We start from the raw sequence: 18,223 nt of genomic DNA on the forward strand, positions 1-18,223 counted from the left end.
CTTTAATAAATACCAGAAATGATCAGATGAGTAAGGAAGAATGCATCTGTCCTGATTTCATTAGAATAATTCAATAGCCATGATTCACTCTGCTTTGCAAGAAACCCTGTGAAAGTTACATTTCCATTCATTTGCTTCATGCCCCTATGAGACACATGATGGCCTTGGGTCTCCTCTTTTCTCCTCTTGCAGCCATTCAACTTTACCATCAAAACAGCCAAACAGGCAAAATTCACCAAAAATCAAATTCTGGTTCCAGAAAGCAAACATTTTTAAACCAGTGGAAAATACAGTGCTAAAAAGGGAGCCTCATAACCAATATGTGTCCTTCTATCCAGTTTAAAAAATGATACTCTATGAAACTACTTTAATTGCACTGGCCACAAGTGATGCAGGGAACTTTAAATGAAGCCCACCTCATTATTTACTATGTTCAAAGGTGGAAAACAATTCTTGAATATTCTTAACTTCAGCCATGACCTCTCTGTGTTGGCACTTGCATATGCAAGAGCTTACTGGGGAGAGGTTTTGTATGCACAGATTTCAAAGCAGCGCTGGTAGCCATAGTTACTGACTCATCCTCTCAGGCCAGAGCCCTCTGATTCAGGACTGCTCCTTCTACACTAATCATGATGCAGCACAGCTCTGGAATGGTTGAAAATAACGGCCAAACTCTTATTTTTTTATTTTTAGTGGGGTGGGGTGTGAGGAGTAGGAAATAGCTTTCCCTTTAGTTACTTTGGCAGCAGATGTCTTGAGGACTTAGGTTGAAGGAGTTAAAACATTCACATCTCTCCCTCTCCCCTTTAAAGAGAGAGCCAGCCACAGCACAGGGAATGGCTCTTTCTAGCAGCCCATCCTTTTAAACCTCCCCATGGCATCAGTTATCTACCACATGTTCAACAAACAACCCTACCCCCCAAAATATTCATTAATGCAGATTCATAGTTAGAATGGCTCCAGATTAAAGCCGAGTCAGTCATAATTGAGAGGGTGCTAAGCTGGATGACTATCAAAAGACATTTGATTAGGGGGCCTGCCAAAACGCAGTTCTAAAACCACAATTTCCATGCACAGTGTAATGGATATTATGGATAATTACCCAGAGTGCACTACTCAGCCACACAGCTGCCTACAATTACGTCCCAAACAGCTTCCTCCTCCACTTCACCCTTCAAGCTCCCCACATGTCGACTCCTTACAGTTTTTCTGAGGGGTTGGTATCATCCTGAGATTAGCAAAAATACGATGTCCAAACTTGTATATAAGGAGTAGAGGGGGAAAGACTCAACAAATGCTGCATCCCAAGGCCAAAGGGCACAAGTGGAAATAAATCAGTCCTGGATCAAGAGAAGGGAAGATTCAGAGCTTAAGGAACACTCAGGGACTTCTCAAGTGGAGGGGAAGGTAGGGGGGTGGGGAAGCACTTCGTAGAGAAACTAAGCTGCTTGGTCAGCTAAGGTGGACCAAAGGCTACCACAGGCCTCTTACGTGACTGGATACTTGGCATTTAAGGCATTCTGGATTAATAATAGTTTCTTTATTAAGTAAGGAAGCAGGGGCGCTTTGCCATCTGTTCATCATTTTCTTTGGTACTGGTAGGAGAGCAGAAGATTCAATAACAGCTTTACAAAAGGTCATAAACCAGGTATACCTGCAGCTGTACAGCCTGTGCTTAGGCCTGAGGCAGTGGCAATAAAGTAATAAAAGCTCCTGTTTGTGAAACAAGATAAATCAGTAAGAGCTGCCCACATAACAGACCTACTTCCAAAAAGCCTAGGTGACATGCTTTCCTCAAGTCTCATATAAAACTAGGCCATGTTATTAGGAAAGCAGAGGGGAGAAGAGTGGGTCTATGTGGGATAGATGACCCTCCAGTATGGCTGGAAGCCTAAAACGTGGCTTAGCCAACAAGAAACACTTAGTAAAACATAGCAACACTAAACTCTGGCCTAGAAAATAGACTGGGCCTTAACAGAAATTATTTACATTACAAGATGTTGATAAATTTCCATTGTCATAACGATTCAAGAGACAGGGAACACCATACACAGATCCTGTTTTACAAATGAACCTTCAATGAACCTTTCTTTATTCTCCTACCATTCAGGATTCTTCCTAAATTTCTAACCCAAACATTCTCCTTCTTTACCCATCTTAATTTTCAGATCATTTTCTTTTTTCAAATCTAGTGCCAAATTGTTGCCACCTGTTATTAATCCCCATGTCAGCTTATCCCCTCGTGCTACAATAAGCCCTAGAGTTAAATGAATGCAAAGTTCTTGCTCAGATGCTTTGAAGACTGTTGCTTCTATTTCAATCACACCCAACCCAATGATACTTTTTTGCACTGCTGGTTTAATATATAATATATGCTACCAAAAGCATGCCAATGTGGGGGGCAGTTATTTCTTTTCTATTTATACTCTCTCTAGATTCCAAATCAAATAGAAATGAAAATCAGCCTCTAAAATGACAGCCTGATCTAATTTACTTTGTTATATGATATTCAAGAAAAGGGCTCTATGGTGTATCTTTTCAGACATTGAAGAAATACTTCTGCTTCTGTTCATAAGCTTTCCTGTCAATAGTTTTGGGTAAACAGACAGAAACAATGTCTCTTCTTCTATTAATAAAATAACGGAGGTCTGTACCATCTTTGAACTACTGTGGTGCCATGTAACACACTCTAAAAATCTAAGCTCTGAATACTGATCAATTTCTGATCATTTTCTTTCTCCAGGTTAGAGTCATTTGAGATATGCAATGCAGTAGTTGCATCCTGAAATATCTTACCAAAATGTCAAACAACATGCATGTGTAACCTGAGATATATATATACTATAACATATAAGGGTTGAGGCCAAAATAAGCCTGCAGCACTGTAACAACGCTTGAGAAAGACTTTGCAAGACCATTTGGATATGTTTTCATAGCCTCACTCCCCAGATATGGCAGAAGTGTTACAAATCCTTTCTGTATTCTATAGTGGAGAATTCTGCCTGTCCCTGTATTATAAACTGTCCTTTTAATAGGACATTGGCCAGGTCAGAATGTGGATGAGAAGGGAGAGCATGTTTCATATAATAAAAAGCCTCAATGCCTATCTAAACAACAATTATCATCATCATAACAAATCCAAACCATCTAAGCCTGGCATCCGGTCCTTACCTCCTCAGGCTCTATCAGCTTGAACTCCATACCTCGGCCTGTCCAGGCAATGAAATGGGCATTGGCCGGGTCATCAAGAAGCGTAACCAGGAACTGCCAGAGCTGGAGGGACCCTCGCCTCTGGTAAGGGGGCCCCTCCCGATACATGGTGGGCTCCTGTTTGACTTTGCCTGTTTGGGGCAAAGATACATAAGCAATGTTTCAGTCTCAGGTTTCTTAGGTGGTTTGGGTAAAAAGGAGTTGTTAACAACAATTCAATCATTTAACTTGGCAAGACTGACTGAGGTTCTCTGACTTCTTCAACCCTCCGTTTTAGCAGAAAACCTCAGGTGGGGGCTACTTACCTTCCAGTCTCTCAGGCACAACACAAGTGTCATCGAAATACAACCGGGGATCTTTTTCAAATGAGAAACCTGAAGGAGAATTAAAAAAAAAAAGACCGTGCTGCTTAACAAACTCTGTTTGTGTTGTACTAAAATGACAGATTTAAGGACTAAAATGGGATTCTATCATGTCAAGCCCTAAAACCTACTGCTGTATCTATGCCAAACTGAATTTTCAGGGATTTCAAAGAGGCTTAGGCATTGCTGTTCTGATGTCATCACCTGACCATTGGTCCAGAGCAGCATCAATTCTGTTATTAGAATTAAGACTGTAGGGAAGCACTGAGTCACCAGTAAGTTCTTTCACATCTTGTGTTGCTATGATTAAGCCTTTATATCTGAAAAAACATCTCATCTATTTTAGTCGGCCTAGCTGGAAGGATTTGGTTTATCTGTGTATAGTCCTGCCATTTTCTATTCAACTAACATTAATTTCAACCTTTCCTACAACATGTCCAGACTACCTACATACCTTATTCAATTATGAAAGAGCTTGGAGAGTAAGGCACTCTCCAAAAGGAGGAAAGATTTGGGCCAGTGGAGGATTGCTAGCAGCAGTAAACTTAAAAGCAACTTCGAGTTATTATCATCCAGTGCAGGGAAAGAATTTTAAGAGATTTTGTACCAATAAGACTTCTTCATTTTATAGATGACAAAACAGAGGTCAAGAACGGGGAATTGACTGGTCCAACAACATATGCATGTGGAAATAAGAGGAAGGTAGAACAAAAGATTAGAGGGGTCAAGGAGAAGGAAGCCAGGGATACTCAATCCACAAACCCATTTCAACCCAGCTTTCGGTGTTGACCACCATGTCACCAAGCTCCCTGACCTCAGTGGTTCAAATCAAAGCTGGTTAACAGACAGCCTCAATGGACCCATATCCTTCCCTGTGGTCTATCCTGTTTCATAGATGTGAGGCCTTCAGTGTAACTCTCCTGTATCAACATCACTTCTCAGGAGAAAGCCTCAGGAAGCTACTGCCTGTAAACGATGCGTCCCTGCGGTTGGCTTTCCATTGGACTCACCTGGCTGTAGGCACAGTGTGTGAGTGTTGGGGTGCAATGGGGCAGGCAGGGCAACATGCCCTCCAATGAAAAGCTTTTGTGCGCGTTTGAGAGTCAATGTAACTTAAATAGTCCCATGGGAAAAGGAGCCAAGAAATAATCTGTTTTCTCTCTTTTTCTGCAGTCAGCCTGGATTAGGTAGTTTCCTGGCAGGCCTGGCACCATGCTAAGAGGCCCAGCACTGAGAGGAACAAGCCCAAGTTGGTGGAAACTGAGATTGTTTTGAGGTTTGTCTTAGTCATTTGTATTTCCTCAGGCCCAAGCATGACTTCTTTGTTGCTCAACTACATCAAAGGCTGTATATTTAATTGACGTGAATTTATTATTTAATCCAATAAATATTTATAAATATTTATGCCAGCACTGTGCTAGAAGGGAATAGCGATGAGAACAACACGGACTCAGGCCTTGCTCTCATGGAACTTATGTGCCAACTAGGGGAGACAGACACTAAAATAGAAAAAGGAATGAATGAAACAAGGTGTAGTGTGGAAGACAAAGGTGCAGGCTTTGATGCTAGACAGTTCCACCCATTAGCTGAGTGACCTTGAAAAGTTAATCTCTGTGCTCCGGTCTCATCATCTGAAAACTAGGGATGATAATAATTCCTAACATATAGGGTTGCTGTGATGATTAATTGAGTCAATGTATCTAAAGTGCCAAGAATACCTTCTGGTACATAAGCGTGCAGTAAATGATCAAGAAACACAATAACTGCACATTGTGATAAGTACTATAAAGAAAACTCACTGAAGAATGTGAGAACCTATTTTAAATCCTGTTATGGATTCTAAATTCTTTTAGGATAAAGACCAGGTCCTGAAAATCTTAGTATCCTCACAGTAGTTTGCATATAATAAGTGCTCAAGAAATACTTAAATAAATGTGGGAGAGTCTATAATCTCCCCTAAAAAAAAAAGATTTAAGAATACAATGTTAGCTTTGAAGTCAGGGATTCAGTGACTCTTGTGATAAATTTATTTTCCAATTTGATAGTAGGAAAGAGTTTGACAAATTGATATTCTTTATTTTAACAACAAGAATTATATGCATAATCCATCATGCTTCGTGCTTTTTCTCTTGCTGCCAGGAAACTATGTATTTCCCAATCCTCCATATGGATTTTGATATTCCAGTGATGTTTTAATGGCCTTATTATAAACTCATTATAAATGAACTACTTCAAAGGTTACACACCTGTCAAACTTGCCATGTTATTTTTAGAGCTTTTCTTCCTCTGAGGCAAGGATAATATATTCACAGTAAATAGGGGGGAAAAGTAAATCTAGATTAAATTCTAGGTAGAGTTTTCAAAGCTAATCAAAGGAAGGGTGGCTGCCTATAAGGAGCGCCGTTTTGGTGTACTTTGTGGTTTCCAGTCAATGCCACATATGGTTCTCTAAAACATCTGGAAGATGTTGTGGGTTTAAATAAAATGTCAGTTGAATTTGCACCAGCAGTTGCATTAGTTGTGGCCACAACCATCAGATCATTCAAATAAAGGTGGCAGGAAGGAAAAACCTGTTTGAGGGGGCAAAGTGGAAATGAAAGACTCAAAACAGTATGCAAGGATTCCAGGTGAGTGTTTAAGGCGGCACCGCAATCTCAGCAATCACAGATGCCAATCAGAAACACTTGTTTCACTGAATGTTTTAAGGGCATCTGTGGTCAAGCCAGTATGAGAAGGATAGAAAAACCTCCTCAGGGTAATTTAGAGCAATTAAGAATGCTGGCCTCTTTCAAACTAACTTCTTTGGATGTGTCTGGGGTCAGGGAAAGGAATGGGAAAGAGTGTGGGGGGGAAATCACACAAAGCCACCAGTTATTCTGTGCGTAGTGAGCAATCCATTACCTTAATGCAAATATTTCTGATGGCTTAATAAAAAAGTATGTGCTTTCCTAGGTGTTATAATTATGAAAAATACTTTCTTCCTTCTTACTCTCTCCCCCCTTTGCCTGCTGCAGACATCAATTGCTGCTGTAGAAACACTTAGGAACCTGGAAGAAAGTTCTGCACAGCTGTGCCCAACATGGCAGACAGTCCTTCCGTTCCAGGTCTAGACGCGCACTCAGAATATCTCAGGTCTCTGGTGCAACAACACTCAGTCCTCTATCTAACCAAGTCAGTAGGAAGCAGCTACCAGTAGAAGCCACTGCTGTGAACTAACCAACCACTTCCAACCGACCAATGCCTTATGGTGCTGCTTCATCAGTTTTCTTAACCTTCCTCTAAAACTCTAAGAGAGGACTGGTTCTCAATCTTGGATGCACATTGAAGATCACCTGCAGTACTTTAAAAATATTTATTTATTTAAAAAATAAATGAAACCTGGGTCCCATTTCAGATTTTTTTATTTAATTATGCTCAGTGAAGCCTAGACATCAGGATTTTTAAAGCCCCCCCACCACCACTTTTATTCTAATGTGCAGGAAAAGTTGAGAATCACCACCCTGGAATAGGAGCCTTCAAACCTGAGTGTGCATCAGAATCTCCTGGATGTCCCACCCTCAGGAGTTTCTGATTCTGGGGTAAGGCCAGAGAAGTTGCAGGGGAAGCGAATACCACTGGTTTGGGAAATCACTGCTCTAGATGGAAATAGAGAAATCTACAGGACAGAAGACAAGACATTCTTCTTGAGGAACCTGCTCTAAAGAAAAAAAATCTTTCTTATTTCAATGTTCAGTAGGGCAGTCCCAATTTTTCCATTTAAAATTGTACCCTTGACCATAAGAATAACTGTAAACATCTGAGCCTATCTCTCAAAGCCTTTCATGCTTCCCAAACTTCACCTCAGTTCCCAACAGGGCTCCTCTCCACCAACTGAACCAATTCATCTGCTGCTGCACCCCTTGTGCTGGAGCTGCTCAGTAAATGCTCCTTCCAGCTCTGGAAGCTCAATTATCCTCCCCTCACAAGATGTCTCCCCTCCTTTCCTTTGATTTCACATCTAATTACTTCTTCTAAGTAATCTTAAATTTTCAAAATCTGTGATGTACTAAAAACAAACAACAACAAAAACACAGGCCCTCACAAAAACTGGCAGCAGAAGCTTTAAAAATGTCATACCCATTTTAGCCAGAAATTTCCCTTTCAGGAATTTATCCTCAAGAATAAATCAAGGGAGTGTGAAAAGATTTAGCTAGATGGCTATTTCCCTCAGTTTGGTTTAGTTTGGGAATAACCTGTAAACGTCTAAATTTTTAGTAACAGGTGACTGGAAAAATGCATACCCATGCAGTGAGTGCTGTAAACAGAAAATTGTACAAAAATGTGTGATGTTGCAGAAAAGGACATCAGTGTTAGCATGTAGAGGGAGGTGAAAAGTGTGCACTTTGGAGCTCACAAGGTGTGGCTCAGAATTCTGGCCTCTCTCCCAAATTGTGACCTTTAGCAAGCCTTTTAAACCTCTGAGCCTCAGTTTCCTCATATAACAAGTACATAGTGGGAATATCCATTGTATACTGCTGCTATGAGGATTAAATGATTTAAATAATCTGAGTGCATGTAAAGTATTCAGAACAGAGTTTGACACATATTAAGGGCTCAATATGTGGTAATGACTATTATTAAAAGAAAAAATAGACTATTAAACCTGACATCAGTATCACCTGATACTGTGTCAAACTTTAGGGACACCTAAATCAATAGGCCATGCCCTCAATCATGAGGCTTACTCTTGTGAAGCTTATGTAGGTAGCATAGAAGATTGAACTACCTATAGGCATGCCTAAGAGTTACTTCTGGAGGACCTTTGTTGTTACTCAGATGTGGCCTCAGTCTCTCTAAGCCCAACTCTGCAAGTGAAATCACTGCCCTTCCCCCTACGTGGGACATGACATCCAGGGGTGAAAGTCTCCCTGGCCATGTGGGAGAGGACTCCCAGGGATGAATCCAGAACTGGCATCAAGGGATCAACAATTCCATCCTGACCAAATGGGGGAAAAGAAGTGTAATGTATAAAGTATCAGTGGCAGAGAGAGTTCAAATAGAGTTGAGAGGCTGCTCTGGAGGCTGCTCTTACACAATCTTCAGTTAGACCTTGCTACCTATCATAACCTGCCAACCCCCAACCAGGACCATTCCAGCCAATCCTAAAGAACACCTAGGGCAATATATAAGATTCCACAAGGGTTCCAGGCACTAGAACCTTTCCAGAAACCTACAACCACTAGATGGGTCCCTGGTCCAGATAAGTCCTGAAACTTAGCCCAGCCTCTCCAGAACATCAGATAGTTCCATCTCCCTACCCCATATTAGTGACAGACCTTCTAATAGCAAAAATTTAGAAATGCCATAGCCCAAACAACCCCAATGAGAGGTATGGAAAGATCAAAGGTGATAGTGGAATTATACATAGAAGATAGGACTTAACAAATGAGTATGAATGCTGAATCGTTAAATTGATATCTTTTAGTCTCCAGTATTTTAGAGCAGCTAGAAGTAAAAACCTAAAATTATGAAACTGTAATTCATGTCAAAGTCTGAAATAAGTTCTACAACTAATTGTGGTGCTGTGCTTGGAAATTTATAGCTTTTCTGTATGTATGTTATTGTTCACAAAAAAGAAGGAACATAAAGTCAATTGTGATAAAAAATTTTTTTTTTAAAAATAGACTATGAAACCCTGGGTCCTGTATGATTCTATATTTATGTATTTAGGAAAAGACCAGAAGACTATACAGCAAAATGCTGATGTTGATCTCTGGATGGTGAAGTTTAATTTTCATCTTTTCATTTGTCTGTACTTTCTAAATATTGTACAACCATCACTTATTGTTTGTGATAATAAGCAACAAAATTTAATCATTTAAACAAAATGAGCTCAAAAGCAAGTTCCTCCAGGAATCTTTGAAATTCTAGGCCCATTCTGACCACTTCCTTAAAGCCATCTCCTGGGCAAAACATATGCATCTTATTTGTACTAAATTAGTTTTGCCTCATTTAGGTCAGGTCTAATGGAGGCAATGTCACAGGTTTAATCCTGGCCACTGCTTCTTCTCTTAATTATAGTCAGATTATCTCAGAGACTCGCTGAATTAGTTGGTCCCAAAGGGACAGGGCCTCAGAACTTGAATAAATATCATAACTTGACATCAAACTATCACCTACACACACAAATAAATGTCAGGACATGTGACGATCCAGGCTTGTGGGTCAATTGCTTCATATCTGTTCTCATGTTTCTCTCTTGAGTTTTTAAAAAATCTATCCAGTTAGACAACATTTCTTTTGTGTCCTTCTACAGAGCATTTTGTACATAATATTCCTCTTTACAGTCTCCTTGACTCCTTCCCTCTCCCCAGCCCACCTTCTCACCAGCCCTCTCAAGGTCAGCAACACAAGACCACAGGATAAAAGGCACATCTCAGCTCTCCCTCCTATTTTAAAAGCAGTAATCACTTATCAACTAATAATAATTACAATTAAGTGTTACCCATGTAAGCACCCAAAGCAAGTGAAAACTAGAAATGCATTGTCAAACTCTTTCCCAACACATTCTTGATCCACATAAACCTCCCTTCACTGACATATTCCTATTCTTCTATGGCTGACAGTGTTATATTCAGCTATGTAACTTCCTGTATGAAAATATGAACATCAAGTTGGTTCATTTTTACTATCCTAATGGACTCTTAAATGCTAAAGTCGCTGCCATTCAAAAGGGTGGCAGCCCCATACTGCTTAGACTGTGCCCCAAAACCCTCTGTGCAAATAACTGAAGGTTACGATGAATTCATTCTCATATCCATGAGCAGGTTTAACCTGTGATCTCAAATCTTAGCCCAGAAACAGAACAATTTTAAGCTTCCTTGTTTTTGTTTTGTTTTTAAAGCTCCTTACCATCATGGCTGCTGGAGAAATATCCGCCTCTCAGGTAGGACGACTGGCAGTTAGGCACTTCTGAAAGGGAAGCACAGACATGTATACAGCCCTATCAACTGCTCTGCAGTAGCATTAGCACATTGGTTCAACTGCAGCTCTGCAGCAAAGTCCCTCAACTCTCTCCTGGATCCAGAGTCATGTCTTTTGTCTTGGGAAAGATACAACACCCTGATAACCACACAGGAAGTGAGACACCCTCAAGCAAGAGTCCCAGGAGGAAAAAGTTGATACCTGGCTCGCCTACCTCACTCATGTTAGAAATCAATTGACACTAAATCTAGGGGGAATTAATGGTAGAAAAAAAAATTGGCTTTTAAAAGACCAAGCCTGGTCTTCTGCGTATCATTGACTCAGGGGCTCCGGGAATTCGGAGGGAGAGAAGGATTGCTTTTAGATCTTTCCCCATCTGCTCTCCTTTATGCTGCTTGTCAAAACCAGTTCTGCTCCAAGTGTCCAGGGTAGTTTTAGGCCAAAATATTAGGGTATTTGAAGTTATGAAGCCTGAACAAGAACTGGCAGGGCTGGGGGATTTGCAGTTTCGCAAGTACATTTTAGCTATGCTGGAACTGTTCTCCTGAAACTAAACGACATTCAAATGATTTCTTCCTCAGGCATCACGTATCAAGCTGTTAGTCAAGAGCAAAGATAGTTAGTTGAGTTGTGCCCACTGCAATGAGCCTTCATGCCAAGAATGCCAAAGAATTACAGATATGGTTAATATCTGATCAAAGAATTACAGATATGGTAACATATGCTGAGTATCTTGCTTTAATGGAGTTGGTCAGCACAGATTAAAATGTCAGTCTCTGAAAAAAATATTGCTGGTCGAGTTTGCTTCTGAGAAAAATACATCAAAACCTTAAGGAGGATTACCAGTGGTAATTTTTCTGACACAAAGCAACAGATGTCTCCATTTTTCTACCTATCTTTCCAGACTTTCCCATTTCAGCCCAATTTCAGCCGAATGGAGCATTCTATGCACTATTTCAGAGCAGACCAAGAGCAAATTCCATATTCCATCCATTTGCAAAAAGCCATTTGTAACCATGTAGCCCAATCTCTCTGCCGGATCTTCAAGAAAACTTAAGCACATAGGCAAAGGGTGCAAACCTACCAACTACTCTCAAATTCCCTTAGCCTCAACTTCAAAAAAAGAGTGAAAAGTAAAATCAATTCTGAAAGGGGAATGGTAAATATAGAGGAGCAAAGTGTTTCTACGTGTGTAAGCTGCAAAATTCCAATTCTTCTTTTCCCTGAGGGTTTCATTGTAATGTCTGCAGAGTATGTGTGGGTGGGTGTTTGTGCGTGTAGGTCCTTGTAAGTACAGCTTAAACTTCCTAGAGAAGAGATAGCCCATAATTAAACAACAGGTACCTTCACATGTTATACCTCTCCCTGTATAAATCAGAAGCTGCTGAAAGACATAGGAACTTTCCTAGTCAAAAGAATTACAATACAGCAGTGAATCCCATCAAGCAAAGAATAGGACAATCTTTCCCACGGTGTATCCAGTGCTCCATAAAGCCATGAAACAGCTGAAAACCATTTCAAGAACAGAAAGAATCATGTTTTTACATGTCTGCTATCTTCCTTATACTTATATTGGGAGTTTTATGGATTTGGTGTGCTTAAAACAAAAGGAAAAAAAACAACTAGGGGTAGGAGTGAAATGCAGAAATACCATGCCCTGTGTAGTCCAGCAATCCTAAAGTTAAAATACTTTAAAAATGGTTCCAAAACTGGAACCCAGCAATCTTTAGGCTTGGACTCAGAGGTATACTCTGTGCCATTTCTGAATGCCTACCACACTTGCTGCCATTCACGTGACTCTTGCCTTTTGTTTTGTATTCAGTTATGCTAACATGTCAGCTTTACTAGACCTAAAGTTCTTTGAAAACAATCCTTTTATTTATTTTTTTTGCATGGACAGGCACTGGGAAATGAACCTGGGTCTCCGGCATGGCAGGCATGGCAGGTGAGAACTCTGCCTGCTGAGCCACTATGGCCCCAAAGACAATTCTTATAAAACAATTTCCCAAGGCCTGGCACACAGAGGACACCCAATAGCTAAGTATCCGGCAGATGAACGGCACAATGAAGAAATGAATGGGGCAATCTGTATGCCAACCTGAGTCAACGCAGTAATCCCGGGGCTCCTGTTTGATTCCCATGGGTGACTGGAACCCATGTGCTGGGGGCCCCGGCAGACCTGGCACCCCATGTTCATAGAGTGGGTCATGGTATTCTTGCTTGAATCCCTGAGGAGGTGGGGGTGCTGCATGGACAACAGGTTCTGACATCTGACGGTGGTAACCAGGGCGATGATCTCCGGGAACGCCTGGCTGAGGAGGGAAGGGGTGGCAGGGCTCAGACAGTTGTCTCTGAAATCTGTAAAGAAGGGAGAAGTCATGTTGTTTAACAGCAACATGATGAATACCCACTATTGTTTAGCACAGGGACTAAAGTTCAGATTAGTGAAATTATTTTTAATGTAGGTATTAGTGCTTATTTCTGCACATTTTAGCCTCTTCCCCAAATTACAGAGCACATTACAAATCTATGTCAGGGAGTAGTAAAACAACAACAAAAACAACCAGCAATCAAAGCAATGATGTAGTAGGCTCTCATCTTCATTGACTATTTACTTCACGCAGTCTATTTATGTAGTTGGCTTAGACCAAAGATCTGAACGTATAAGACCAATTATGTGCAAATAGCAGTAAAACTGCATATATGTTTGTTCACTAGTTTATTGCCTTTTACCTGTAAAATGAACTTGTAAAGACTGAAGAGTATAAATCAACCAGTTAGAAAATGTAAAATAAAACGACAACAAAAAGCCCATTCATAACAGCAATCAAAATGATAAAAATCCCTACGGATAACCAGGAATTGTATAAGAATAAAACTTAAACAGTGCTCACTGAGGAACAGAAGGATCTGAGTAAAGAGAAAAACAGCAAACCACAATTATTTAAAACTTTGAAATGGTTGATTCTTTAAAAATTATTCTATAAAAGCAATGTATTCCCAACCAATTTAAAAGGATGACTAAAAAATTTTATCTAAGATATCAAATAATCTTTTTAAAGAAATAATGCCTTACCAGACATTGACATACATTATACAACCACAACAATTAAAACTGTAATACAAGACATGAAAGATAGGCAAATCAAAGGGACTGAATGGAAAGGCAAAAACTGTCAAATGTATTTTAAAATTTAACATTTGTTAAGGTTAGCATTTCAAATCAGTAGGGGGAAGAAAGCTAGACCTTGTTTTACATCACATGCCAAATTTCATATGGATTAAAAATTTTTATCTAGAAATGAACCTATAATATTAAACATATACACAATAACTTACGTAGTCTTGGAGTGAGAGTAAACATTTCTAAGCATCACACCAACAGCAGAAATCATCAAGGTAAATATGGCTATAACTTATTGTTTAAGTATGAGCTTTACCAGAAACAAAACCAAAAGAAAACTCGGGGAAAATTTCTAGCAGATATAGCAATGTTAATACTGTTGAAAAAACGAGCTCTTAAAAATCAGTAAAAGATAAAGGTACTAATAGAAAAAAAAATGGGTTAAGGGTGTAAACAGGAAAATCACTAAAGAAGAAATAGTAATGACTATAAACAAAAAGTTTATCAGGAACCAAAAGGTAAAAAGTAGCCTAGAAAAATATTTTTTCCTGATAACTTAGAGGATGAGTAAGGCAACTAATAATTGTAAGGCACAAAAAATGCGCTTAAATCATGAATATGATCAGCTGTAGCTACAAACATGGCCCTCAACTCAAATGGCTAACAAGGGGAACTGGCTAAGTTACACTGAGATAGCGTCATTTAGTTGAATGCAGCCATTAAGCATGATAGATGTGCAAATACATAAGGTTCTGGACAAGTATTTTTGATACATTTAGAAAGGCAAGTTACTAAACAGTATATGGGGCATCAAATTTGGGAGGGGGGAGCATTTACAGCATCACATAAAATCCTGCAAAGATTTAACCTATATATTGCTAATGCTCATCTTTGGGTGGTTATGATTTTTGGTGATTTTTCTTTCTTGCTCGTAATACCTAATAAACATGTGCTCATAATACACAATAAATATGTATTAAAGATAGAGCAAGTTTTTTGCATTGTTATTAACCAGTATCATTAACATTCTTTAGCTGTCAGATAAATCCACATGGATGCCAAGTGCCCCTTCCTTGTTAGGCAGTCAGTATGGCAGAGGGAGAGCCTGAGGTCCTGAAAAAGGGCAAATTTTCTTGGCTCCAGTTTCTTCATCTGATACCTGGAGATATGATATTTCTTCAAAATGCTATTGGAATGACAAAATGAAATCATGTCTATAAAGCATAGTTTCTGCCATAGCTAGGATCTTCTAAAGACAAAAAGCTGTAATTACAGACTATGGGTTGACCTCAGAAGGGTAGCTACAGAGGTTAGAGATGAGTGACCCCCTGCCCCAAGACTGCTGGCCTAAATTCACAAAATATTCAAGTGCCTACTCTGCATAAGGCACTAGTCTATGTGTATATAAAAAAAAGCACTTGCCAACATACATCCTCAGGAAGAAAGTAGGAGCCAGGGTTCCTAGAGAAATAAAAGAATTGAGAACAGCCAGTTTTGTTGAGGTTGTAAAAAATCAATATAATTCCCTAATACTACTGCCTTATTTTCTAATTTTAGCCTAAATCCTATTAATACTTTAAATCAAATAATTTGAATTTGATTTGCATCAACCTGTGGCAGTAGGTGGCCAATAGATTTCTAGAACATCAAGATTTAAAATCTTCAACTGAAGAGATCTTATGTACAGATAAAGCACCGTTATAGCATGGTATCATGTGTTCTGTGTGATTCTTTACTATCAAAAACAGCATGGTAAGATCATTTTATAACATGAAGATCACTGAACAATTTTACAGTCATCTGTTTATCCCAGACACCAAAAGCATCAGAATCTGTCCAGTCAATGTCTTAAACAAGTTTTACAAACTATATAAGGTTCAGCGGGGTTGAGAGCCTTTTATTAGGGATACTGAATACACTACAATGTGACTTCATCAGGAATGTGATTTTCAAGGTTGTTGTTATTTACAGAAACCCTTCAATGGTCTTTGAAGAGGTGTAAATTTGAAACTCAGGTTTAGGCTTCACACTTAGAATATGGGCATGAGCAGCACACTGCAAACCTGAAGGTAAATTCTGAAGCTGAGGGTAGAGAACAAAGACAAGGTGTAATTAAAGCCTTATTTTACAAAGTGCCCAAACCTCATGCTACTTGGAAGGGACAGTAACAAGGGTACACATTTTCTCTCCTTTCCCCTCTGCCATCAGTCAGTTTCTCTGATGGCCCAGAGCATGCACCACTCACTTCTGTAACTAGAGTCTCTGCTGCTGACAGGCCCAAGCTCCACTACCGCTCAGTGCTCATCTTACCTCCCAGAATGAAATCTCACCTGGTACTGCCTCTTCAGGAAAGGGTACTTCCACCCAGGCACCAAGCCTGCAACCCCCACCTCTTTACCCAAGCATAATTTTAAACATGCAGGATGCTTAGAGGCCTGTGGTTCACAGGAGAGACCCTGTAATTTGGAATAGTTCGGTACTGGTTTGTTTTGAGGAAGTGGGAGTAGCAAAGGGGATCTTAAAGGTAAGTCACAAAACCAATACATTTGGAAGAAAGATTCTCTCAGAGCTTGCTGCCGATAACGGCTTTTATTTGCAGAGATTAGTAAAGTAATGCAGTTCTTGTTCTCAAAATACATTCTGTGAACTTTACTCACCTTCATTTGAACTCCTCCTTTTCTCCACATCCTTTTGAAGGATCTAAGAATGTGCTGTATATATAACACAGCTATGACAAGGATTCCTCTTATTTACCGAGGCAGGCAACCATTTTCAATTGTGGAACAGCTCTGTTCCTAATAAATCTTTTCTTCTTCCCTCTAAAACCCCTCCCTTTCTTCTATCCACCCCCTACCCCCACCAAATGATCCCGAGAGAGATCATGCCTTAATAAACGCACATTCGGGTAAGCAAAATAACACTTCTGACTGCCAAGTAGGTCTAAATTCAATAGGTTACAGATTAAGGCTTTTCAGTTCCAGCTTATTTAAAGAATCATTTATTTATTTGTCAGATTTATATAGCACCTTCCTCCAAAGAGCTCACCCACGCTACCAACATTTTGGTTTACGTTATAATAACCGTTACGTGCTTTTTCTGCATTTCCTTTTCAGTTTCTGCTGCCAACACGCAGAGTAAACCCAATGCTCACAGGGAAAAAGGAAAAAAGAGTGGATCTATTGAGGGCTACACAGTGGCTATGAGTGCCAGGTGAAGTAAAGACAGTCCTGAGGCAGGATGAAAGATGATACACAAAATCTGTGAAGAAACTGACACCATGTACTTCATATTTCTGTTAAGGCTAAAAGAAGATGCTGGAAAACAGAGACGCAGCATAGCTGGGTAAGAGGCTCTGGCTGTGGGGTCAGACCATCCTGGCCTGAAATTTAACTTTCACCATTTACTACAAGTTCTTGGGACCCTGAGCAAGTTATATAACTGCTCTTAGCCTCAGTTTCCTCATCAGTGAAATGAGGACAACCAGAATATCTGTCTTAAAGGTTTGTTGTAAAAATTTCATAAGACAATTCAGGTACAAGGAGCCCAGTTCATTGGTAGATTCTTATACATTACCTTTCAAATCTACCATCGACTGCCCTCCCACTCCTAAAACACTGAACTCAGAAGCTATGCAAAATAAGGGAAGATCTTCAGGAATTTGGAGAAGACTATCACATATTCACAAACCACACACTAGTAGAAATAAAAGATACCACTACTCGCTTACCCAATATCCATTCTCCTTTCTCAGTAAGAGAATGCTGATTTTATATAGGCTGGCAACGTGCTACCCAATTTCACTTCATTATTTATTTTCCATGTAAACAAGGGCCAGACACTGCTGAAAAACAAAACCCAAATCCAGTTCCTAAAAACACATCAAAGTACTCTGAAATGAACTCCAAGGGCTCGATGAGGCTTGCCAAGGCTGCTTAGGCTCAAACTGGCCCATCTAAGCTGTAATAAAACATTGAAAGGTGGGCAGGCCATGGTGGCTCAGCAGGCAGAGTTCCTGCCTGCCATGTGGGAGACCCAGGTTCAATTCCGGGCGCCTGCCCATGTTAAAAAAAAAAAAAAAAAAAAACAACATTGAAAGGTGAGGAACAAAATATTTCCTTTCAAGGCCTAAATGTCTGTCTCATTGTTCAAGATCAAATACGGGAAAAGGAAGGTGATGCAAATATGACATGCCCCCAGGTATTTAAATGGTGAAAGCATTAGTTTCATATATAAAGTATTAATAAGTCTGATGATAAAGAGAAAAGATTAGGGATATAAGGGAACTTTACATTTTAAAACTTAATATTAAAAGATGAAGCAACTGAACTGTGTTGAGTTTGTGATACATCATTTTAGAGGATTCTTTTAGTACAGTTTTCTTTATGCAAAATTAAAGTGATCTTTAAAATGTAATACTGTCACAGAAGCTAACATTTACTGAGCACTTCCGCTCAACAAATATTATTTCATTAAATCCATTCAATAATTCTATGTGGTATTTGCCCCATTTTCTGATGAAGGAACCCAAGGTTGGAGAGGTTAAGGGCCTGCCTGAGGTTACACA

The 18,223-nt window shown here is 39.7% G+C and overlaps 1 protein-coding gene across 4 annotated transcripts in view; it reads right to left on the bottom strand.

The window, feature by feature from the left end:
- Positions 1 to 18,223, bottom strand: part of ETV5 (ETS variant transcription factor 5) — a 59,585-nt gene that overhangs the window by 7,215 nt on the left and 34,147 nt on the right. For all 4 annotated transcript variants that reach the window (XM_077117818.1, XM_077117817.1, XM_077117819.1 and 1 more), the window contains 4 exons: positions 12,634 to 12,893; positions 10,464 to 10,523; positions 3,516 to 3,584; positions 3,172 to 3,341 (listed from right to left, as the gene is read on the bottom strand). In XM_077117818.1, coding sequence (XP_076973933.1) covers positions 3,172 to 3,341; positions 3,516 to 3,584; positions 10,464 to 10,523; positions 12,634 to 12,893 — 559 coding nt within the window. The remainder of the gene's footprint in view (positions 1 to 3,171; positions 3,342 to 3,515; positions 3,585 to 10,463; positions 10,524 to 12,633; positions 12,894 to 18,223) is intronic.

This window comes from Tamandua tetradactyla, chromosome 10 (assembly GCF_023851605.1).
Source record: "Tamandua tetradactyla isolate mTamTet1 chromosome 10, mTamTet1.pri, whole genome shotgun sequence".
Lineage (NCBI taxonomy): Eukaryota > Metazoa > Chordata > Mammalia > Pilosa > Myrmecophagidae > Tamandua > Tamandua tetradactyla.